This window comes from Nerophis lumbriciformis, linkage group LG05, assembly GCF_033978685.3.
Source record: "Nerophis lumbriciformis linkage group LG05, RoL_Nlum_v2.1, whole genome shotgun sequence".
Lineage (NCBI taxonomy): Eukaryota > Metazoa > Chordata > Actinopteri > Syngnathiformes > Syngnathidae > Nerophis > Nerophis lumbriciformis.
The window spans coordinates 59,526,106-59,553,009 of NC_084552.2; the positions used below are offsets into that span (position 1 = coordinate 59,526,106).

The 26,904-nt window shown below is 36.9% G+C and overlaps 1 protein-coding gene across 1 annotated transcript; it reads left to right on the plus strand.

The window, feature by feature from the left end:
* Nucleotides 1-32: 32 nt before the first annotated feature.
* LOC133606172 (fibulin-1-like) lies at nucleotides 33-26,824 on the plus strand. The gene is made up of 17 exons (XM_061959813.2): nucleotides 33-279; nucleotides 368-497; nucleotides 6,125-6,260; nucleotides 6,350-6,503; nucleotides 7,853-7,903; nucleotides 10,185-10,274; nucleotides 10,362-10,499; nucleotides 10,581-10,718; nucleotides 10,786-10,929; nucleotides 11,020-11,142; nucleotides 12,991-13,116; nucleotides 13,194-13,313; nucleotides 13,382-13,513; nucleotides 13,685-13,808; nucleotides 19,777-19,913; nucleotides 19,989-20,117; nucleotides 25,129-26,824. The coding sequence occupies exons 1-17, from the start codon at nucleotides 33-35 to the stop codon at nucleotides 25,266-25,268; spliced, it is 2,259 nt and encodes a 752-aa protein (XP_061815797.2). The 3' UTR covers nucleotides 25,269-26,824.
* The last annotated feature ends 80 nt before the right edge of the window (nucleotides 26,825-26,904 follow it).

A 26,904-nucleotide genomic window follows, 5' to 3' on the forward strand; every position in this document is an offset into this window, starting at 1 on the left:
AATGATATGAAATACCAAAGAAAATTAATGGAATGATTTACATACTTTTTAAACATGTTTTAAACGTGTCAAAAACGGAGCCCGTAAAAAACAAAAAAAAGGTGATGACATCACGTTCCTCCCCCCTTCCCACGACCAGCAGGCAGGCGGGTTTTGTCCTTGCTTGCGGAGCTCCGTGGAGTAGACACGCAGCCGCACGCGTCTGTGGAACAACTCCCTGCGTCATGTCACCGTGGATTCTATTTGTATTTAACATTTGCGCCGTGCTGCATGCCAACGGTAGGACCGCACTCTTTGTTTATAACAACTCGCTTCACGTGTGTGTGCATTTTTCTCCAACTTTCAATGCTTCCATTCCTTTCTCCAGCCTTTCTAGCGACCACCCCGTCCACCAATACACAGATGCTCCACAGGTGCTGCGAGAATGGCAAGCAAAAGGCCCTGAGCATACAAACCTGCACAGACCTCCCTTACATCGCCAACTCCCACATGTGCAGGTAAGCGAGGCAACACCTGGTTTCTGTACATCGACCTTTGTCCCCTGGAGGCTTGCGGCTCCAGCAGCCAAAGAGCGCTCACCCACTGTTTTCATTGCTTTTGAGCACCCCTTTCTTGTATTATCTGCACAATGGAAACATTTATTAATACAGTAGAAGCATAACGCCAATGTACAGAATGAATGTATGAAATACCCCCAACCCTTAACTGTCGCTCTTGAGTAGTAAGTGCAACATTTGTTAAGTGGCCCCCTGGAGCCCTTAAATGCCCCTCTTTGCTGTAAAAACACCTGGTCCACACATGGGGGTCAGAAATAAAACTTTAAAGAATGTTGCAATTTGTTAACCCATCACCAGCATTCACCAATATAGAATTAAAGCCGTGGCATTGCCTAAAATAATGGTGTCCAAAGTGCGGCCCGGGGGGCAAATTTCGGCCCTCAACTCGTCCTTTATCGACTCTCGGCTGATCATAAAGATTAATTGAATCCATTATTATCTAGATCAGGGGTGCTCAAACTTTTTCTGCAGGCGAGCTACTTTTCAATTGATCAAGTCGTGGGGATCTACCTCATTCATATATATAATTTATATTTACTTATTTATGAAATATATGTTTTTGTTAACAAGTTAAAAGGTGTTTAATGATAATACAAGCATGTTTAACACATATAGTTAATATTGTTAATAAATTAAAGGTGTTTAAAGATAATGCAAGCATGTTTAACACATATAGTTAATATTGTTAACAAGTTAAAGATGTTTAATGATAATGCAAGCATGTTTAACACATAGTTAATATTAATAAATTAAAGGTGTTTAATGATAATACAAGAATGTTTAACACATATAGTTAATATTGTTAACAAGTTAAAGGTGTTTAAAGATAATACAAGCATGTTTAACACATAGTTAATATTGTTAACAAGTTAAAGGTGTTTAAAGATAATACAAGCATGTTTAATACATATAGTTAATATTGTTAACAAGTTAAAGGTGTTTAATGATAATACAAGCATGTTTAACACATAGTTAATATTGTTAACAAGTTAAAGGTGTTTAATGATAATACAAGCATGTTTAACACATGTAGTTAATATTGTTAATAAGTTAAAAGCGTTTAAAGATAATACAAGCATGTTTAACACATATAGATTCCTTTCTTTCATGAAGACAAGAATATAAGTTGGTGTATTACCTGATTCTGTTGACTTGCATTGATTGGAATCAGACAGTGGTGCTGATAACGTCCCCATTTTCGAATGGAGGAGAAAAAAAGTCCTCCTTTCTGTCCAATACCACATGAAAGTGGTTGGTTTTTGGCATCTTATTTGTCCAGCTTCCGTACTCCTTTGGATACACTTTACAAGAAATACATTGTCGGCAAACTCCGTATCTTGCTAGCTTGTGCACGCCAGCTTTCTGAGACTCTTATTTTGGTAGCGCAGGCAGGATGAAGAAGCGCTTTTATTGTGCAACTGTGTTGTCGGTCTTTGGAGTTTTGACGACAGGTACGGCGCCAGAGTCTGTTGAAATAAAGTGTTTCTCGCCTTCCTAATTTTAATGAGCTGGCAGCAGCCAGCGTCATCTCAGAAGACCCTCGGGTGCCGTGAATGTCAATCAAGTGACGAAAGTGACGTCATAGTGAAGATTTATGATCGCTAATTTGTAGGACTATTTTTTAATGCCTGGCTGGTGATCGACTGACACACTCTCCACGATCGACCGGTAGCTCGCGATCGACGTAATGAGCACCCCTGATATAGATGTTAGTATTGCTGTCAAATGATACATTTTTAAAATCCGATTAATCACATTTCTGAATTTGGATCATTGCGTTTTCCGTACCATAAAGCGCAACCGAAAATATAAGCCGCACATGCCAAACTTTCAGAAAAAGAAAATCCATATATTAGCTGTAATGGACGATAAGTTGCAGGTATATACTTTGTGAAATCAGTTATTTACACAGAATGATTCTGTAAATGTTTATTAACATACCGGTACATTAATTGCTTACGAATGGTGTGTGTAACAAGGCAGTACAATGGTTAAACAAACAAAACAGAAGCCATCGTCATGGCGAAGTTAGCTGTCCAATCAGCTTAACGGACTCAATAACTCCATGGTGACGTTTTGTTGAATTTTCTGAGGAATTTGTGAAACTGAATCAATGCAAAAAGATTGTCATTGTACCGGTAAGTTAGTAATACTAACACAGACACTCGTAAAAGTGTTAGCATATTAGCTAATGCTAACGACGCTCTCTTGCTTACATTACGATAGCATGTACAAATATGCATGAAAACACTCCTACAGACATCACACATGTGACGATTTAGTTAGTATAAATAGTTTTAATTATATTGTATAATTTACAAATGTTGCTTGGAGTGATGAATGAAAAATAATCCTTCCGAGTAAATACGCTATGGAGGGCTAAAAGACGGAACGGCACTTCTACTTCCAGTTGAACGCACTAAATTGAAGGACACTGCTGCACGTACAGTGAGCAAACTCGCCAATAAAAGCGCCAGAGCACAAACTAACACACCTTTTTAGTGTATTTGCTTGTTTTGTTTTTTTAAAGTATTTGCAATACGACTGTTAGCGAAGGAAAATCCATAAATAAGGCTCACCGTATTATAAGCTCCAGGCTTCAAAGTGTAGGAAAAAAATAGGCCTTTTAGTCGGTAATTTAAGGTAATCACGATTAATCCCAAGTATTACTAATGGCATGATTTTGCTTGAATGATTTTAATTAATTAAAACATTTCAATTAAATTAAAAAAGAGCCCAATACTTGGTCACAAATACAATAATATTGTTAGAATAGATAGAAGGTAAAGGAGCAAAATAAATTACGTGATTAATCTGCGTCTATACCGTACGTGATTAAAGCAATATTTTTGTGACTAATCGCATTAGTTAACTTGTTATTTTTGACAGCTCTATTCATTAGATTACTCTTAATTTCTTTGTCACCAATAGCACAAAGTTAACACGGATGTTCTGTTTGGCTAGCTTAGCATATATTGACGTACACTGATTTGCTTTCAGCTACTTTAATGTGCAAAATGTATCAAAGTGGCCCCCGCATCCTTCGATTTGACTAAATGCGGCCCTCACTGGAATAATTTGGCCCTAAAACACTTCATAAACACATTTGGTTTTAGTACTAAATATCATATGGTATAAGATCTTGTAGAGTGAAGGCATATTGATCCACTTATCGCTACCAAGGGTAGTATCGATATTAAATATGTACTAGCATGATGAGAATGTATTTGGCCATTCTCTTCTGTTTGTTTTAACAAAATGTGTTTTTTGTTCCAATTGTTAAATTTGTATATTGTTTACAAACTCAACAAAAGTTGTTTTTGTTGAGGTATTTTTCACTATTAACTTTATTTTGCTGTAATTAATTTGTAAAAATACGGAATATAACAAATGTTTGTCGCTGTTAATTGGTTCCGGGCCTGACCGGGATAAATTAATGTCCACAAAGTCAGGTTTATTCATCTATAAATCCAACATTTTTATACCTAGAGCATTAAAAACAGTTTCCGACCTTAGGAATGTTTTTAACATGATGAGAGCCATCTAAACATGAAATAACACCGACATTGTCAATTGTACACTTGTTTAATCCAATTTAGTAGAATTTAAACATATACTGTACTGACCTTTGCGGCCATGGCCTCATCTCTACTACTGTTGTAATGATATTTTATTTTATTTAGACATTTTTATGCTTGAAAAAAAGTTAGACCAAAAATACATAGAATAAGCATGAAAAGAAAATCTGCGATAGCGTGAATGCAAAGAGCACTATCTGATTTACGAGCGAAAAATGTATCTTAATTTTTTCATTATGTGATGCAATTTTTTTCAAAATTGTATACATTTTAAACTTAGCAAATCTTGTTTTTTTTGCCGCTGATACAGTTCAAGAAAAATACATATTTCTTTTTTTTCATATATATATATATATATATGTGTGTGTGTGTGTGTGTGTGTGTGTGTGTGTGTGTGTGTGTGTGTGTGTGTGTGTGTGTGTGTGTAAATGTGTGTATATATATATATATGTGTGTGTATGTATATAAATATATATATATATATATATTTGCTCCTCGTGCACCTAAAGGACGCTGGATAATCAAATGAAGTCTAATACAAATTAATCCTGATTTATGAGCATTTCTATGCCTTTTATAAAAATGATGACCTTCCAAATACAGTTTCTAACATTTTGAGAGCCCTCCAGACATGAAGTAACCCCCACATAGTCACCTTTACACACATTTTAACTATTATAATTATACTGCCAGAGGCTGAGTCAATCAGTGGAGTAATTAGATATTTTTATTTTCTCAATAATTTTGTTGTTGTTTTTGTTAATGTTACAAGCTCAGGGAATATTCCTTGGACACAGGAGGGCTTTGGGGGCAGAAACCAAAAGATTTAAATGAGTAGTAGATGGTCATTTTTGCTATTGTTTAGTTATTTTGTATTGTTGACTTTGTTTTGCTCAAAAATATTATGTAATAAAAGAGAATAAGGAACAAGTTTAAATAATGTGGCGATATTGTTACACCATCAATATCACTCACCATAAATGAATAGAATGATTTGAAGTTAATACATGTGATCGGTATCGGTATTGGCCAATCTCTCTCATGGATGATCCTCATCGGCAGCATAAAACGCTAATCGGAACATCCCAATTAATGGTATTATTTAGGTTCAGGGTTTTTTAACCGTTTTGACCCCAAGGCCCAACTTTTCTACTACAAAATGGGTCTGGGGCCTACTCGAATATTAACACTGAATTATTAACTTTACTCTTGGGTTTTAATCATATTCAATAATCATATCTAACCTACAGTACTTACATTTTAACAGGATAAACCTCGGTAAATGATATGAAACCATGTGTTAATCACAAAGATTATTACCAAGGTTTTGATCAAGCGGATTATAAAAATAAATACTAATCAAATATACTGCAAAAGAAACCGATGAAAAATAAATTAGCATAAACTTACGCAGTGCTAAAATAAATAAATTATATTTCAATTAATAACAATAATAATATACATAAATGTTTCTTAAACTGTCAATGCAATGTACATGTATAAAAATATTCACTTTCACACAGTAGTCAGAATTTTTGCACTTAAGAAACTTTTCTATGACTTTGTCTCCTCACTTCTTCTGTTTGTTTGATATTGTCATTACTGCCACAAGTGGTGAAAAAGTGTATTACAACTGAGTACAGCTGCGGCCCATACGGACCACAGCTGAAAAACAAATACTTCTTTGGCGGCCCAATAATGGGCCCCTGCCCTATGGTTACGACACACTGATTTAGTTGATTATTGTTGCATTATGTTTCATAGTTGTTTTTTTATATTGTCAAATTGCAAGGCAAAATGACAAACAAAATTCAAAACTCACATTTTGCTTCTCCTATTGTTTGTAAATATACAGTAGTTATAAAAATATTAGTAACACCTCTCGCTATGATGGCTCGAATTCAACTAAGATTTTTGTTTTAATTGTGTGATGTGCCTCATGAATGAGGGCCTTAACTGATTCATGCGTGTGTTATTTTTGACTCCCAGAATCGCCCAAGAGCAGTGTTGTGTGGGTGTCCTGGAACAGCAACAATGTTCTAAGGGCACCACTATGGCCCGCCAGCAGTGGGCCTGTGAGCACTACTTCTTTCAAGGGGATTCCTGGCAAACTCGAATCTCCAAGGTGACCATTGCTATTTCCCCCACTATCTTTCATTAAATTCCTATTGTGTACTACTATAATCTATTGTCTTATCTGCTTTGTGTGTTTAGATGTGCTGTGACTGTTGCATGTTTGGCATATTGTCAGCACGCCACGATCCCGGCTGCGGGATGCCTTACGTTTCGATGGGGAAACAGTGCAGAGATGCTGCCAAAAGCTGCTGTGCCAATAACGCCACAGAAGAAATATCTCCAACTGCAGAAGGTGACAATGTGTGACACAATGATTATTAGCCCTAACAAAATTATATATAACTCTTAATATGGCAGGATTTGTAAATATAATGTCCACATATATCTTTATGAGATCACACGTTGACTGCCCTTGCAGAATAATATTGCTCGATAATGATTGCCGCCAGCGAGGTGCTTCTATATTTTTTCTCTTTGATTTTTTTTCTCTTTTATAAATTTTATAGTATATTTAAATATATGAAGTCCTAACTATAGTTTTTACATCGCAAGATAATTGTCTCTTAATTATCCATAATTTTGTAATGTTCTATTTAAAAAAAAAAAGTGTTATGCTATTTCATTTAAATGTTGTATAATAGGTTTCCTATATTTTAATAGTTTTTTTAATTAATATTTTTTAATATTTGATTATTAATAAATTTTATTTGATTTAGTCTACAGTATATTTTAGTATTTAATTTAGGTATTTGTCCTATCTTTCATACTGTTCTGAAATCTATATATTTTTTTGGAACAATGGATTATATTATTTAGGGACATTTTATGTTGTATAAAAAAAATGATAGTATATTTTTGTGTATATTTAGATCCAACTGTTTTATAATATTTCATTTTTTTTTATATTGCTAGAATATTGTTTAATTTTTTTTATCTTGGAATTCGAGATCTTTTTGTAAGTACTGGAGTAATTTTTAAATGGTTGATTTCGCCAAATGCATTACCGGTAATACTTTTTTTTTCTTTTTTTTTAATATAAATTATTTGTTACACATAATTATATAGAAATATCTAAATATTGTTGTATCTATTAAGTAGTTTTAATGTGTATTTTAGTATATCTATTATAATTTTTTTTTTTTTTAAATATTTGTTTCCCTCGACTACATTTTAAATTTAAGTCCAAAAGCTTGGTTGTAGACAACCACGATGTTTTCCATCACTATTTAATTAATATACAAAATATTACATTCCATGTGTTGTTTAACATTTACCTGGATGTCATTTTAGGTCATTTGTGCATAATGGCCGATATCAAATTAATTTTGTTATGAAGAATTTTTTCGGCCCACTCTTAAGACAATGATTTAGTGCCTTTTATTATAGCCTCAGTTGTAGACTGATGGCAAGAGCAAACTGACAGTAGATAACCGAGATCAAAGCTTGCAGACATTCTCCAAATGGCGATTTACGGGGCCATTTGGCGACCTGTTGAGGATTGCTGCAGTCACCTCACGTGGTAAAACACATGTTAAAAGTGTCACTGCTGCAAATCACACTCTGTGTGCAAAAACATACTAACGCAACGGTACTGCTATTGTAAAAATGTATATATATATACACACTTTTCTCCCCCAATAGTGCCAGTGAATATTACCACTCCGCTTCCAATGGGCGCCAGCAACTGCACAGGTTTGTCTTGCCTTCTCTACAGACTCCTTGATGTTTTTTTCTTGGGATTAACTGCAACATTGGTCATTTTGTTTGGAAAATAAATATGAGAGGAACATAGTTTCATAATTAGATTCAGTTGTATGTATTGTTGACCTCTACAGCCTTCTTAGCTGCACACTTTAGAGCTGACCTACTAAGCTACCAAGTACTAAATAGTGTATACAAAATATTAAATTATGTGTACTACTAGTCGGCGTGTTTTGTGTGTGTGATCTACTAAGACTGCAATTGATAATTAGTACAAAAATGGTGCAGACCGCTTTATTTAAATGAGGTGTCACCATGGAGACACCTTTACTATGGGTCCAACCTGTGCTGTTTTGGTATGTGGTTGACATGCTGCACCTTTTTGGTCTATATTGAAGCGCAATCTAGACAACAGAAATTATTTTTAGTACTATTTTTAGTACCTCTCGGGGACCTGTGTGGGACTTTAAAATACCAATGCCTTTAGTTTTTTCTGTAACATGTGCTGTAATATTTTTGTTTGTGCTAAGATTTATAAGTAAACCTTTGTTAGCAGCCACAAAATATCCCCCTCAAAAATATGGCTGATTTTTAATACATATTTTAGTTTTATTGGTTTAATGAATATTCTACAATGTTTTCGGCCTAAATTAGGCACTTTCAAATGCTAGACAAACTAAATATGTAAATACTACAGCAGTATTGGCCACTAGGAGAGACCAAACCAATCAGAGTCCGCTGTTCAGTATCATGGCCCCTGATTGACTCAGTCTCAGGAAGCATTACCATGCTTGATTTATTGGTTCTTGAATGGGGTTCGTAAATTAAAACGTTTATATAGTGAAGCAAATGTATCTATAAGAAACAATATGAATATGAATAATAGGTTCCAGCCTTGACAAGTGAATATTTTAGTAAGGTTAGTACACTTTGAACATAATAGAAAGTGCTATACAATACTGTATATCAAACAAACATAACATGGGAGTATCTTTATTAACAAGCTGAATTGTGCTGTATGCGCTACTCTGCCGGCACATGCACACACACACAGAGATGTCACAATAGAGCCCTCACAAAGGATCAGAAATCACAAAAATCCTGAACAAACATACTGCTATAATAATAAACATTTAAAAAAGTAAAATCCACCCACATTACCATCGGTAAGATGCTTAGGAGAAAGCAGTAGACAACGAGAGCAAAGGAACGGGCAGGGGGTGATCTTTGTGCTCTTGTGGGCTGAACAAAAGGTAATGTCTTCTCCTTTGCTGTCAAATATGTCTGCTCTGACACTTTTTCCCAGAAAAGTTCAGTCTCATCACAATTAAAACTTGCCTGCTTCATCAGTTCTTCCGCCATTAATGTACTCTTCGCAAATAGTTTTGTTTTAACTCCAGGGCGATTTCCTCCTCATTTCTTACGCTGTTGAGTTTTTGGGACCCATATTGAGTTAGGAGAATGTACAAAACTTGCCAAAAGGCGAAAAAACACGGAAAAAAGGCACACACGCTGAAGCACTGTGTAGTGACTGACTAGTAGTGTACTGCAATGTGCAGCAAGTGACATGGAGGGCTCTGCCTCCTCACTAAAATGCTGCGCGCTGCTTTTTGCTTGCAGGCGTAACATAAAAAAATGAACAAATAATGTGTTGGTACACAGAGACCTAGTTTGCGCACTGAGGCACATTTGACTCGATCTAAAACTTTGTAAATCGAAAAGTTTGCAAATAGAGGGGTTTGTAAATCAAGGTTTTGGATTAAAAGAGTTTAAAGGTAACTAGACGGTGTCATTTCATGTCTAGGTGTCTCTCATAATGTTGCAAAGCATATTTATTAGGTCTTAAACAGTTTATTTATGCTCTAGCTATGAAAATGTTTGATTTATGTTGAATTAATTCTTACGTCGCTGAAATTCATTTATCATGTATGGGGATAGGTTGATTGGCAACACTAAATTGGCCCTAGTGTGTGAATGTGAATGTTTGTCTATTTGTGTTGGCCCTAGAGATAAGGTAGCGACTTGTCCAGGGTGTACCCCGCCTACCGCCCGACGGTAGCTGGGATAGGCTCCAGCACCCCTGCGATCCCAAGAGGGACAAGCGGTAAAAAATGGATGGATGAAACCAATAAACAGTGAAAAACAAGTGAAAAAACTGTAAATCGAATCCCAAGAAAAGTTGTGCGTACAAAAACCGAGGTACCACTTGATGTAGTAATGCTGTTTTCAAAACATTATAACTTCTTCACATTTGTTTCACCACCATTTCCAGTCTCCAATTGCTCTCAGGATTGTATTGACAGTGTGACGTGTGCGTGCAATGCCGGTTATCGACTACAATATGATGGCGTCACTTGCAAGGGTGAGTCTCATTATTCATTTTGCACGTCGTTTCTTAATAAACAGGACAAACCATATCACGCCTGTGTGCGTTTTTTAATCTGTATAGATATCAACGAGTGCTTGATGGACATGCACAATTGTGTCTTGGGCCAAGTGTGTATCAACACAGAGGGCTCGTTCCGCTGCCAAAGGGAAACCAGCTGCGGCACCGGCTACGAGCTCACCGACAGCAACAACTGCAAAGGTAATGTTTCAAAATTCCAAAATGCATCGAAGGTGAGAAGAGGGCACCAGTGCTATACATCATCGTCTTTTATCATTCCAGATATCGACGAATGCGCTTTGGCGACGCACAACTGCGGATCGGAATTTGAGTGCGCCAACACTCAAGGTTCCTTCCGCTGCTACCCGAGGGAGAAGTGTCCTGCCGGGTTTATTCAAGATGCAGTCGGCAACTGTATCGGTAATCAACATATTTGAAGTGTACCAAAATATGACCTGTGCCACCAAAATGCATCCCCTCATTTTAGACATTGACGAGTGCATGGTGCTCGTGAATCCCTGCCATCCTGGGCACACGTGCGTCAACACACCTGGTTCTCACAGGTGTCAAAGGACCACGGTGACGTGCGGACGAGGATACCACCTGAGCGCAGACGGCACACACTGTGAAGGTAAACCCCCCTTTTTTTTTTTTTTTTATAAGTCCGGTGTTGCGTTTAACGTTGTAGGAAACGTCAGTACCATTTCCTGTTTGCATGCAGATGTGGACGAGTGTCAGACGGGCAGCGTGTGCAGAGACCACAGCTGTACCAACATGATGGGCACCTATCGCTGTCACTGCAGGGGCGGCTTTATGTTCAACAGCGTCAGCAGGCAGTGCGAAGGTAAGACTCATTTTTGCCACTAGAAAAAAATCTAAAATATTGCTAGTGGTCATTTTTCATAAACGTAAAGTAGAGCTAAATAACCCTTAAGCAAGTCAAAGCTTTTTTTCATGGCAGACACACAAACCCACACACACATATATATCACTTATATCGAAATCATTATTTTTGTCTTTCATTTGAGGTATTTCTCTGTGATTGAAAATATAACTATAACAATATGATCAATAATTTTTGTATTTTATTTGTCTTCGATATTTTCTTACAAATATATAGACTATCCAAACACAGGTCTTGAAAAAGAGGGGTCATCTTATATCCAGAGTTGTTATATTCAATTTAATACAGTATTTTACCCTTCTTTAGAATGATCTTACAAATTGCCAGATACAGGTATTAAAAACATTTTTTTTTTTTAAACATAATAATTTGGTCTTTGATGTTATAATAAAATAAAATTATATATATATATATATATATATATATATATATATATATATATATATATATATATATATATTAGGGGTGTGGGAAAACATTTATTTATTTTTTCCATTTTTTTTTTTTTTTAATTAATCAATCCAACAAAACAATACACAGCAATTCCATAACAATGCAATCCAATTCCAAAACCAAACCCGACCCAGCAACACTCAGAACTGCAATAAACAGAGCAATTGAGAGGAGACACAAACACGACACAGAACAAACCAAAAGTAGTGAAACAAAAATTAATATTAGCAACAACAGTATCAATATTAGTTACAATTTCAACATAGCAGTGATTAAAAATCCCTGACATTATCATTATACATTTATAAAAATAAAAATAAATGAACAATAGTGTCACAGTGGCTTACACTTGCATCGCATCTCATAAGCTTGACAACACACTGTGTCCAATATTTTCACAAAGATAAAATAAGTCATATTTTTGGTTCATTTAATAGTTAAAACAAATTTACATTATGGCAATCAGTTGATAAAACATTGTCCTTTACAATTATAAAAGCTTTTTACAAAAATATACTACTCTGCTTGCATGTCAGCAGACTGGGGTAGATCCTGCTGAAATCTTATGTATTGAATGAATAGAGAATCCTTTTGAATCGGGAAAAAAAATCGTTTTTGGACCGAGAATCGTGTTGAATTGAAAAAAAAAAAAAAGATTTTGAATCGAATCGTGACCCCAAGAATCGATATTGAATCGAATCGTGGGACACCCAAAGATTCGCAGCCCTAATATGTATATATATATATATACATAATTAAATTTTTGTATACATTACATATTATATATGTGCAATATAATATATATATATATTATATATATATATATATATATATATGTATATATATATATATATATACATACACATTGTTATATGAATGCATTATACTGTATATGTATATATACATTGTGTGCGCGTACATATGTGTGTATAGACAGAAACACATACATATACAGAACATGTTCTTGAAAAATAGGGTTAATTTTATTCAGGTATTTATTTATTTTCCATAAACGGGTCTTGGGGGTGGGGAAAGTCTGTTGTATATTCAGAATTGTTTTATATTCAGGTCAATATGGTATTTCACTTTTATTAAAAATATGGTTTAAAAAATAAATTAAATTTTCACCATTAAAAACACATAAATATTCCAAAACTGTTATGTCACATTTGTTTGTCAAACAATGCGTTATGTCACATACTGTATATTAAAAAGATCATTTTAAAAATGCATCGAAAAAGTGGTGTTGAGTTATAATCGAGGTTCTCTTATATTTTGGTCAGTAAAGTATAATATGTTTTGTTTATGATTTTTCCATATATTTCCTGTCTTTAGATATCAACGAGTGTAGGCATTATCCCGGGCGACTGTGCGCTCACAACTGTGACAACACAGAGGGGTCCTACCAGTGCAGCTGCTCCAATGGTTTCCAACTAACCCACGATGGCAGCAGTTGTGATGGTAATGAGTCCATTTACCTTTACATAAAAAAATAGCATTGTTATGTTTGTAAAGCCAAAATCAAACCATTTCTCTAGACATAAACGAGTGTGTGAACAGCCCGTGCAGCCAGGAGTGCGCCAACGTCTACGGCTCCTACCAGTGCTACTGTCGCCGTGGTTACCAGCTGAGCGACATTGATGGGAATACATGCGAAGGTGCTGTAGTGCTGACTTGTCATGTTCACAAATAGAAGCAGCGATGCTCAGCTATTTTGCCCTGTAAGATATCGACGAGTGTGCACTGCCCACTGGTGACCAAGTGTGCTCCTACCACTGCTCCAATGTCCCCGGAAGCTTCTACTGCACCTGCCCACCCACGGGATACACTCTTGCAACGAATGGGCACACATGCCAAGGTAACACATCCAAAATGGTTTACTTTGTGTCTTTATCAGAGTTAAAGGTCACCTAAGTCATTCACAGGCCTCAATGGACCTGTGCAATTATCTCTATATGATACACACTCACTGTTGTTATTTACCATATATGCATTCCTACTAATCTTTGTGTTGTGTGTGTCCATGGAGATATCGATGAGTGTGCGGCAAGGATTCACACCTGCTCCGCCTCGCAGACCTGTTACAACATCCACGGAGCATACCGTTGCTTGTCGTTTGTGTGTCCCTCCTACTACCAGCAAGCGACACATGGGTGAGCACACTGTTGAGGGTTGTGGGTAGGGTTGCAAAGGGGTGGAAAGTTTCCGGTAAATTTCCGGAAATTTGCCACGGGAAGTTAAGCTCGGGAAGTTTAGAAATTTTGACCATTTTTTGATTATTCAAAGTTGGACACCATCCATCTTATTCTGTAGAATAAGATGAGAAGCTTGTAAAACACTAATGCAATGCCACACACAGATATAAATAGTCAGCTAAACAATTGGAGTAGTCTTTAAAAATATTTTACTGATGGACAAATGAATAGAAATTGACTAGATGAATAAATGAACACTCAAACAGCACGCTAAATCAAACTATAACCTACATTCTTGTATGACAACAGAATGGCTAGCAGAACAGAAGGCAGAGGAAACTACACGTTTTGATTTAGTATTTGCTAGTTGAACTTTACAGATCATAAAAAAGGTAAATTGGGATTGCTAGCATTGTTAGCATAAATGAATGGGATTTAACATAGAGAAAATTAGCACCACGGCTAACTGAGAAATATTTTCGGTTCATTATGAGACTGTGGAGGTACATAAACCTAGCTAGCTAGAGATATTAGCCCCAAAATCATTTAACAAGTACAGAAACAGCTAGCTAGCTAGCTTGAGTGGAAGTCTGCTGAAGTAGTCTACAGTCATACAGTAACAAGCAATTACACCTCTATTAAATTTAAATACCATAGATCAAATATATTTACCCCAGTAATATCATCAAAACTTACCTGACTGGATGAAGTCCTTGGGCTCAAATACTAGTGTGGCCTCAATAGCTCTGCTGTAGTGTGTAGCATGCTGGGAATTATCTGGGCATGTGATGGAAGAATGCACTGCACACGTAATGGAGGAATGCACAGTGTAGGGTTGAAATTCAACTGAATTTGCATTAAATCAGGTTGTTTTAGCTAATAATCATTCTGCAAGATGCTAGCATGTTGCATTCAATGTTTATTTCCATTAATTCCCATATATTCCTGTTAATTCCCATGGAAAGTTTCCAACTTTGAATATTCCCGGAATTTTGCAACCCTAGTTGTGGGTTAGAATCTTGTGTGTATGTGTCAGCCCTGGACTGACCGGTGATCAGTGGTGGGTGTATCTACCTCCCTTCGCCCCAATTCAGGCCTACTCAAGTGGCGGCCCGGAGGAGGGGGGAAAGCCCTTTCTCTTTCTCTCCATCCTGGAATGCTGGTCGCTTACCTGTCAGCACTTTCACTTTTTGTCGGGAAATCCAGTTTTTGTCCTTCTTTCCCGTTTTGTTAGTTTTTGCGACGGCGTCCGCTTGACAGGCCTCTGTAACACCTGCAGTGTGGGCTCATTAAAGGAGCGCGGCGAATTTCATGTTCCGTGATTCAATCAAATAGCGCAACAGAGATGGATGTACATGAAGACGACAGAAAAGATACCTCTGCCAAAAATCTAAACGTTGTATACATATTTTGCCAAATAGTAGGCTTATTATATAAGTAAAGAAAAGCAGGCAGCAACTCACACATTCTCATATTTTCTGTAACATCCAGGACGAAATATCAACAAGCTGGAAAAATGTCTAAACTATAAGCTACGTGAAGGAGCCCAGAATTGTTTTTATTTAAATATGTCATGGTAAGCAAACCCTACAATGTATTAAATCAATAAATTGATATAAAATTGAGTAGATTGCGCGTTTTCTAATGTAGGAAAAAAATCCCATATTTTTAACAATTTTCCCAGGACATTTTCTATACTTTGAAATACGAATGTTGATGCTTCTCTGACCCGTAGCATTAAACACACGTAATAAAGGTGTTTGTCAAATCCCCTGATGGTTTTTTGGTGCTAGATTAACCACAACATTAGCGCCGCAAAAACATTACGGACCTAATTTACTAAGCTCAAAATACTGCGCCGTAAACAGCATGTGCAAACTAATCAAATTGTGTGTCCTATTAGTGGGCGTGTTGCATGCGATTTACTAAGACTGCGTGAGCGATTGAAAAGTGGCTCAGACCGCCTTTTCTTAAATTAAGATTTTGGGTGTACTATACTGGGCATCGCGGTGGAGACTTTGATTGATTGATTGAAACTTTTATTAGTAGATTGCACAGTACAGTACATATTCCGTACTATTGACCACTAAATGGTAACACCCGAATAAGTTTTTCAACTTGTTTAAGTCGGGGTCCACGTTACATTATTTACAATCCGGGGGGTAGGATGTGGGGCAGGGGGTTAGGTTGGGTTGCTATCAGCATACTTCAGTCATCAACAATTATATCATCTGAGAAATGGACATTGTAACAGTGTAGGTCTCACTTGGTAAGATATGTACAGCGAGCGGTGACAAAAGTGAGCTCAGAAAGCATAAGAACAAGAATATACATTTGATTATTTATATTTGATTACCGTATTTTTCGGAGTATAAGTCGCACCTGCCGAAAATGCATAATAAAGAAGGAAAAAAACATATAAATCGCATTGGAGCCCGGCCAAACTATGAAAAAAACTGCGATTTATAGTCTGAAAAATACGGTATTTACAATCCGGGGAGGTTGAATGTGGTGGGGGCTGGGGGTTAGGCTAGGGTTGTAGTTGACTGGAGGTGTTCTTTTAGTGCGGTTTTGAAGAAGGATAGAGATGTACTTTCTTTTACACCTGTTGGGAGTGTATTCCATATTGATGTGGCATAGAAGGAGAATGAGTTAAGACCTTTGTTAGATCGGAATCTGGGTTTAACGTGGTTTGTGGAGCTCCCCCTGGTGTTGTGGTTATGGCGGTCATTTACGTTCTGGAAGTAGTTTGACATGTACTTCGGTATCAGGGAGGTGTAGCGAATTTTATAGACTAGGCCCAGTGCAAGTTTGTTTTGTTTCCTCCACCCTGAGCCAGCCCACTTTGGAGAAGTGGGTAGGAGTGAGGTGTGATCTGGGGTGGAGGTCTAAAAGTAATCTGACTAGCTTCTTCTGGGATGTTTGGAGTCTAGATTTGAGGGTTTTGGAGGTGCTGGGGTACCAGGAGTTGCATGCGTATTTGAAAAAGGGTTGAATGAGAGTTCCCGCTAGAATCTTCATGGTGCTTTTGTTGACCAGAGAGGAGATTCTGTAGAGAAATCAGGTTTGTTGGTTGACCTTTTTGATTACCTTGGTTGCCATTTTATCACAGGAAAGATTAGCCTCGAGAATGGAACCAAGGTAGGTGACCTCATCTTTCCTGGTGATAACAATGTCACCCACTTTTTAATAGTGAAGTCACTGACTTTCTTAAGGTTGATTTTGGACCCAAATAGGATAGATTCCGTTTTACCTAAGTGTATGGATAGCTTATTGTCAGCGAGCCAGGTGCAAATTCTAGAGTTTGGCACTGAGGATTTTTTACACCTGTGATTTGTCCTTGTCAGTTACCAGCATGGCCGAGTCATCCGCAAACAGGAACAATTCACAGTCGCATGCTGATGACATGTCGTTTACGTATATTAGGAACAGTAAAGGCCCTAGTATACTGCCTTGGGGGACTCCACAGCTTACTGAGAGGGGGGGGCAGGGTGCCGTTCACCTCTACCACGTGTTTCCTCCCTTCCAAGTAAGATTGCATCCAGCTCGATGAGGTTTTATCAAATTCGATTGCTTTAAGCTTATCCAACAGTATAGCGTGGTTTACAGACACTCTTACTTCCTGCACATTTATTTGATCATGCTCATACCTGTGGCCTCTGGCTGTATTTTCAAACATGCAGGAGACATCTACCACTTTTCATGGGCATTTTAGAAGCATTCATGAAGTGCATCTACATTGAGGGGCATTGAGGTTGCACATTACACAAAAAATGCATAAATGTAAGAATATTTTTTCATACGAGATATTTTAATACCGTATTTTTCAGACTAAAAGGCACACTTGAAATCCTTTCATTTTCTGTCAGAAAGCGACTTGAACATGGTCTATAAAACATAATCTATGCAACATTTTGACTAAAGAACCACCATTGCATATTATGTACACCACAAGGAAATGTTTTAAATTTTGAAAAAAAGTCATTATATGACCCCTTTAATGTGACTTATAATCAGGTGTGCCTTTTGTATGAAAAAAGACCTAAATAGACCCGCTCATCGGCAGTGCGCCTTATAATCCGGTGCGCCCTATGGTCCAGAAAATATGGCATATATGTGGATAAAACCGAACGTCATTAAATAAATACTAAAGGACACCAAAATACATCAATTTAATTTGTTTTAATCCGTCCCCTAAGTCCTCTAGCAGCTACAGTAGACTTAGACTTAGACAAACTTTAATGATCCACAAGGGAAATTGTTCAACACAGTAGCTCAGTTACAATGATGCAAAGTGTAAGGATGGAAAGGACAATGCAGGTATAAATAGACTAATATAGCGATAAAAAACAAACAAAAAAACATTATATATATGTATAACATTATAAAATGATGTGGCTGAATAGAAAATGTATCTAGTATATATATTTTTTCTGACCGTTTAAATATGTTGACACACACACACGTACTGTAAGATGGAGGATTCTCGTCTGTTCCTCGTCTGTCTGTGCAGCGGCGGCATTGATCCTGCAGCTGTGTGGAACTGTCAGTTTGCACGTCCTTCTCACACGTGCTAAATAAAACGCAAAATAGTGTATATAATTTATTTAGCAGAGGGGTAAAACCCTTAAAATTGCTATATGTAATACATTTGAAAAAAGCCCAACATAATAAATAGATAAATATACCGGTAGGTATAATTTTTCAGATAGTCGTCCCTGCTTCCAAATTTAATCCCCTATCCCAGATTTTTTATTTTTTTTTATTTTTTATGCGGTTTTTATGTATTTTTGGCAATCAAGCATAAAAACTGTCGAAATGAACTACCGGTAGTAATATTAATACTACAGCAAGAATGGCCACGAGATGAGATGGTTTATTTTTGATATTTGATTAAACAAATGTAAAGGTGACCTGGTTGTCGTGTTAAAAACCTTATTTAGAAGGTCGTAAACAGGCCATGAAATTATTAGATTTATAAAAAATAGTTACTACTTTGCTGAAAGATTCCCCAGTGTCCTGTGAGCGTATGACGAAGAGTTGCAGTACACGCTTTAAACCAGCAGATGGCGCTTGTTAGCAATTGGCAGGTTAATGAGTGTCCACTGTTTACCTTCCATGTATTCGCAATGACCTCTTTAGTCACTGCAAAGTACACTGACTACTTCTTCTATACCAACACTCTTCCGAGACCACTTTTTCCAGTCCAATGGGGAAAAATAAGCTCTCCACCTATATTTGGGCACCTTATGGGCAGCTTCCCAGCAACAGCATGGCGACTCAATTAGTGGTGGGACCGCTCATGATGGATGGTGCCTTTGAGAGCGGGTGTCAGGTGATTAGCACTTAATTTGCTGTAAGTGATACCAGTAGCCACTCAGCTGGATAAACGCAAGCCGACACAACTTTCCAGCATTTTTTGCGAGCAGGGCTGATTGAAACGTGTAACATAAGTGTGGTTATAGTAAATCTTTGGATTGGAAGCGCCCGCTTTGTCAAAATACCACATTAATCATTGAATATGACAATGATTACAGTATCTGGGTGTTTGGGGTTCTTTTTTTTGGACGCAAGCTGTGTTGGCATGCGTAGTGAGACATCTTGTTTTGGACAAAAATGTTGACCCTGTTCTTGTGATGTCACTGGATCACATCAGTATATATTATTTTGGCACCAGGGCCCGACCGCACTTTGGCTTACAGCTCAGGAAATAACTTGGACTCACCTGCTGACTGGCTCAGCTCCCTGCTTTTATTTTGAAAGCCCCACCGTATTCGCTTCGCTAACTTTCACAAGTGTTGTTTTAAAGTTTGCACGGTGGGTTTGGACGGATCCGCTCATTCCTTTGCAGGGGCTATCAAGGTTCTACGTGCTCAAATGCACACTAGTCTTTCTGTCCTCATGCAATGTTTCCTCCTCACCTCAGAGCCAGAAACCCGTCCAGCATGCAATGCGTCAAAAGCTGCCCGTTCAACGATGACGTCTGCAAGCGAGACCCCGTCCGCCTCATCACCTACTCCATCTTCAGCTTGCCCACCTACAGACACCTGAGTCAGCCAGAAGGTGAGGCCGATCATGCCGATTCCAGCGTTTCCACGTGTACCTGAATACGCTTTGTCGCCATGTCGTGTCCGACAGATGTCATTTTCCTACGGACGACGTCGTCCACCTCCGACACGGGGGCTTACGTGATCTTTGACATCCTGAAGGCCGACGACCAGGACTCCTTTGACGTGGTCAGGCGCTCCCATCAGGGTTTTATAATGGGTAAGAGGACATACAGCAGAAGGCAGGACCTCAATAGAGGATCTTTGGTTAGTGTAGGTCGCTAAAAATAGAAGATCTTTGCTTAGCCTTTTTGTAGTTGGCCCTTATAGACAGTGAAGAGCTTCTATCATATAGAGCAGGGGTGCTCATTACGTCGATCGCGAGCTACCGGTCGATCTCGGAGGGTGTGTCAGTCGATCACCAGCCAGGCATTAAAAAAATAGTCCTAAAAATGAGCGATCATAAATCTTCACTATGATGTCACTTTCGTCACTTGATTGACATTCACGGCACCCGAGGGTCTTCTGAGATGATGCTGGCTGCTGCCAGCTCATTAAAATTACCGACTGGAAGGCGAGAAACACTTTATTTCAACAGACTCTGGCGCCGTACCTGTCGTCAAAACTCCAAAGACCGACTGCACAGTTGCACAGTTGCGCTAACAAAATAAGAGTCTCAGAAAGCTGGCGTGCACAAGCTAGCAAGCTACGGAGTTTGCCGACAATGTATTTCTTGTCAAGTGTATACAAAGGAGTACGGAAGCTGGATAAATAAGATGCCAAAAACCAACCACTTTCATGTGGTATTGGACAGAAAGGAGGACTTTTTTTCTCCTCCATTCGAAAATGCGGACGTTATCAGCACCACTGTCTGATTCCAATCAATGCAAGTCATCAGAATCAGGTAATACACCAACTTATATTCTTGTCTTCATGAAAGAAAGGAATCTATATGTGTTAAACATGCTTGTATTATCTTTAAACATTTAACTTATTAACAATATTAACTATATGTGTTAAACATGCTTGTATTATCTTTAAACACTTTTAACTTATTAACAATATTAACTATATGTGTTAAACATGCTTGTATTATCTTTAAACACCTTTAACTTGTTAACAATATTAACTATATGTGTTAAACATTCTTGTATTATCATTAAACACCTTTAATTTATTAACAATATTAACTATGTGTTAAACATGCTTGTATTATCATTAAACACCTTTAACTTGTTAACAATATTAACTATATGTATTAAACATGCTTGTATTATCATTAAACACCTTTAATTTTTAACAATATTAACTATATGTGTTAAACATGCTTGCATTATCTTTAAACACCTTTAACTTGTTAACAAAAACATATATTTTATAAATAAGTAAATATACATTATATATATGAATGACGTAGATCCCCACGTCTTGATCAATTGAAAAGTAGCTCGCCTGCAGAAAAAGTGTGAGCAACCCTGATATAGAGGATCTTTAATTGTTTTTTTTGCACTAGGGTCTTAAAAATAAAGGATCTTTGCTTCGCGTTTTTTTAGTCGGCCCTCATATATAGTAGAAGGCTCCTGTTATATAGAGGATCTTCGATTAATGATTTTTTTTGCAGTAGGTCCTTAAAAATAGCAGAGCCTGAACCTGATTGACCTTTGACAAGCATTTTTTGCAGTAGGTTCCTAAAAATAAAGAGAAGATCAGTCCTTATAGATAGTAAAAGGCGCCTGTTTTTATAGAGGATCTTAGACTAGCATTTTTGCAGTAGGTCCCTAAGAATAAAGAGAAGATCAGTAAAGGGCGCCGGACATATAGAGTATCATTTGACTAACATTTTTGCAGTAGGTCCCATAAATAGAGGATGTATTCCTAGCGTTTTTGTACTCCTTATAGATGGTATAGGGCTCCGGTCATATAGCGGATCTTTGATAAATGATTTTTGCAGTAGGTCTTTAAAAATAAATGTCTAGCGTTTTTTTGTAGTTGACCCTTATCGATAGTAAAGGGCACTTGTCATATTTAGGATCTTTGACTAGCATTTTTGCAGAAGGTCCTTTAAAAATAGAAGATCTTTGCCTAACGTTTTTGTAGTCCCTTATAGATGATAAAGGGCTGCGGTCCTATAGCGGATCTTTGATTAGTACTTTTTGCAGTAGGTCTCCAAAAATATAATATCTTTGCCTCGCGTTTTTGTAGTCGATCTTTGATTAATGATTTTTGCAGTACGTCCTTGGAGGATCTTTGACTAGCATTTTTGTAGTCGGCTCTTTTAAATAGTAAAGGGCTGCTGTCATATAGAGAATCCTTAGTGCTTTTTTTCAGTAGGTCCCTAAAAACAGCAGAGCCTAAGCTGTCATACAGGATCTTTGACAAGCATTTTTGCGGAACAACCCTAAAAATAAACACAGCCTAGCCTTTTTTGTAGTCGGCCCTTATAGACAGTAAAAAATTATTGTCAAATAGGGGATCTTTGACTAGCAGTTGTTAGTAGGTCCTTTAAAAAAAAGAGGATCTTTGCCTTGTGTTTTTGAGTCGGAGCCCTTATAGACTGTTAAAGGGGAACTGCAATTTTTGTTTTTTAATTATACGCATAATTATAAGCGCTAACGTTAAGGACCCACATTTAGCGGCGCATTGATCAGAGAGAGGCAACTTCTGTATTCTGTATTGACTTCATCAGATGCTGAGCTGCTTTCTCGCCTCAGACCTTGTGAAAGTTCATTCTAATCTTGATCATAAATCACGCCTCTCACCTGGATAGTAAAATTATGTGGACATAAACTGAGAAGTCGGTACACTTTGACAGCCAATTTATACCCGGAGATGGCGAGAAAGACAAGCGAAAGATGCTGTTTTTTTAACCCTTTGCAAGAATTATGAGTCATTTTTATCTAAATGGAAGGATATCAACAGTTGACATCCTAGTAAGAGCAGACATTGTACAGTAAGTGATGTTTTATTATGTTTGCTGGCTCCCATGATGTCTGCAGTGCGTAATAATCAGTGATGCTGTCGGAGGAAAAAGCGAACATTGTGATGCGTCTATGAAATGAATGCGCCACTCTATGCTTAAAATGGACAAAACACAGAAATATTAAATGGTATTAGGAATGTGACTGTTTCTACATTACATATATTCTTACAGGATGTTTATAAAACCTTGATGGCGGTGTTTACATTTTTTTTTTTTAGAGTGCTTTATATGCAGAATAAAATGACTTCCATAGGCTCCATTGTAAGCTGACTTTTGATCGCATTTATTTACGAGTTAGAATGCATTAAAAAAGAAAAGCATATGTGTTCTTGTCTTACATAAGGATTGTGAATGATAGGCAAAATTCCCCCAAAAAGTGCAGTTCCCCTTTAAGGGCTCCCGGTCATATAGATGATCTTTGACTAGCAGGTGTTAGGAGGTTCTTAAAAAAGAGCAAAGCGCTCCTGACATAGAGAGTCTTTGATGAGCATTTTTGCAGTATGTGCCTGTCACATAGAGCAGTGGTCCCCAACCACCGGTCCGTGACGCATTTGCTACCGGGCCGCACAGAGACATTGAAAAATGTAGAACCGACCGCATTTTCTCCTACTTAACTTTGGACACACCAATAAGCTTGTTCATAGATGTATCATAAAACTCCTGATGGTAAGTTGCCATTTGCTGTATTTGTTACATTGGACAATGCACATTAATAAACATAAAATGTAAGGTGTAACAGTTGGTTGGTGGGCGCATAATAAATGAAAATAACATAACATAACAAAGGTGCCAAATCGTAGCCAAAAGCTAGGTTCCACCTGCAGTCCGCGGCAGGTTGATGACCTAAGATCAGGGCAGATCAGGAACAAATTGACCATAGTAGTTCAAGTGCATAAGGCAGATGGAGAAGTGCTTAATTGTTGCATATAATAATTGTGCTGAAGGAAGAAAATACACATATCTTTTGACCTAGTAAGTTAAAGTGCTGGTAGTGAACAATAACATGTATTTAGGCATGCAAAATTGGACCAAAAAAAGCTGACATTAGTGTATCTACGTATGAAATACTGCACAAAATATGAATACATAACTTTTAAAAGGGAAATAGAAATCCACAGAAATCTATTAAGTTAAAGTTCCACTGATTGTCACACACACACACTAGGTGTGGCGAAATTATTCTCGGCATTGGAACTAATGGCAAGTATTTCTAGCTTTATTATATATCCATGCTCTTGTCTTTGAATGTGATGTATCACCTATAACTAGCCTACTACTCGCAAAAATGAGTAAAAAACAAAAGTCTAAGGATAGCTTTTTTGCAAAGGGAAAAGACCAGGGGCTCCCACTCATTCAACGTTATGGTGAGTTATTTCATGTATTAATTTGCCATATTTATCTGCCACGCATGGAAGGCCGGTCCCTGGTGCAAAAAAGGTTGGGGACCCTTGACATAGAGGATTTTTGACAAGCATTTTTGTAGTAGCTCTTTACAAACAGCTGAGTGTCAGAGAAGATCTTTGTCTAGCATTTTTGCAGTAGGTCCTTAATGATCGCAAAGCACACTTGTTATATAGTTTTTGTTGTTTGCCCTTGGTAGTAAAGGGCTTGTGTCATACCGAGGATCTTTGATGAATGATGATGATGAATGGACTTTATTGTCATAATATTTGCATATAACGAGATTAAGGACTCCAATTTAAGGTGCGGTAGTGGGAACAAATATGGGGTAAAAATAAATTACACAAGAGGTAATAAAGAAAAAACTAACAATTGAAATAAACAGACTACTATTCAATAAAAATAATAAGCAATCCTGTACAATATACCAAACACTATAGAAATACAAAATACTGTACAATATACAGAACAAGACAAGAGTACCAGAGTAATAAATAACAATCAGTACCGGTAAGTTGCACAAATTTTACTAGCAATTTTGTAGTAGTTTCTTACAAAGAGCGGAGTGCTTCTGACATATAGAGGATCTATGACCAGCATCTTTGTTGTAGGTCCTTAACAACAGCTGAGTGCGCCTCTCATATAGCGGTTCTTTGACTAGCATTATTGCAGTTAGACCGTACAAACAGCAGAGGCTTTGACTAAGCATCCAAACAGATTGCTCTGTTGTCTTCATCTCGGTGATGTCAGACTCGCATGGTATTCTCGCCTCACAACCTTTCACTGAATTCCTAAATGACCATTTTCTCTTTGACAACAGATAATGACACACTTCCTGTTCATTTCCCAGGTGTGGTGCGCCTGGTGAAGCCCGTCATCGGTCCCACGGACATCGAGTTACACGTGGCAATAAGCTACATTAAGTCAGGACTGGTGTCACATCGCAACGTCGCCGTCGTGCATGTCTGCATCACAGAGTTCTGGTTTTGAGCTGCATTCACTTTGTGTATTGTATATAATGAAAAACTTTTATAAATATTTGCAATATGACATTTTAAAACAGAGAACTTTAGTCTAAGGCAATATGAGGAGCTAAACGCTAACACTAACACCTGCATAAAACAAAGAAAAACTTTTTTTTTTTTTTACAAACATTTAATAAAATATGCTTAAGCCATAATATCTGAAGAAAATATTCTGTACATTAAATTGTGAAAATATTTTTTTCAATTATTTTATTACATTTTACTTTATTGTAACATAGTTTTTAGCCTTGCATACCTCAGCAAACATTAAACACTTGTTTGTAAATCTGGTAATCCTAAAAACAGCAAATATTTAAAAAATATATATATATTGATAAATTATTTTAAATGAAATTAAGTATTACATATGCAGAACTCTGCCACAGTTACAACATTGAATTAATATATACAGTTATTGTAATTGAATTTATTTGGACACCAAAAACAGCTTTAAAAAATTAACACTAATTTATTTTTGTTTTATTTTATTGCATTTAATTTTGTTGCATTTTGTTTTAGTTTACTTACAGAATAATTTGCTTAAAAATATCAGCCAATGTTGAACAAATGTTTGTAGACCTGTTCATCCCAAAAACAGCAAATTTAGATAAAAATAAATATTAGGGAAAAAAAGAAAATTTCATTGAATAATACATCTGCAGAACACAGCCACACCTACAGAATTGCAATTTAATGCATTTCATGTCATTTAATTGATTTGAACGCATTTTGAAACATTACAATAATTTAATTTAGCTTTATTGTATTAAATTGTACGTTTATTTAAAAAAATTTTTTTTTAATAAATAGCCTTTAGATGTCAGCCAGTGTTGAACAATTGTTTGTAGATTAGGGCGTCCAGAATTAAATCAATATGAATAAAAAAATAGAGAAAAAATTACAACATTCAATTGGATCTTAAACAGGCAGACCTCCCTCTCAATGACAAAATTGCAATGAGAATTAGCACCTATTTGTGCAAGTAGTTAAATACCCACCAGCTGCAGTAGTATTCACGATTGCATTGCTCGTATCAAACAAACAAAAACAATCCCTAGATTTGCACCACAATTTAAAATGTTATTTTTCATGCAGCAAATGTACACATGCTTGTGTTATTTAATGCCATTTGAGTACAATACATGTTTATTATGACTTTGAGAGAATACTGTAATTGTTTGACTGTAACCTTTACACTGGATTTTGTATCAAAACCTTTTGCACCCTCCGACTGCACAATTAGTTGACTGTTAAAGACGAGTTGTCATTAAATGTGCCCAGTGTCTGTGCTGTTATTCCACTCATTATCAGATATACATAACTGATCTATAAATAATTGTATTCCCCCCCCCCCCCCCCCCCCAACCATATAATCCAGTGAAACCTTGACCACTGTTGTTGTGTTTGTCCTCCTGGCCTATCAAGACACAAAGGACAATCAAAAAGAGGAAAATCCTGTGATGTAAAACAACTCTGCATGGAAAAAAACATATTTTTTCATGTGGCACAATTTGTGCGACAATTAATAAAATCTGACTGGGCTGCAGTGTTTAGGCTTTATCAAATTTACTTTTTATGTGAGTGTAACTTGCAATTAATGT

Excerpts from the sequence above, each read along its gene's own strand:
- LOC133606172 (XM_061959813.2), top strand. The coding sequence starts at position 33 with ATGATTTACATACTTTTTAAACATGTTTTAAACGTGTCAAAAACGGAG. Across the intron at positions 6,261-6,349 it reads GGCAAACTCGAATCTCCAAG|ATGTGCTGTGACTGTTGCAT; the intron begins GTGACCATTGCT and ends TTGTGTGTTTAG. Across the intron at positions 6,504-7,852 it reads AATATCTCCAACTGCAGAAG|TGCCAGTGAATATTACCACT; the intron begins GTGACAATGTGT and ends CTCCCCCAATAG.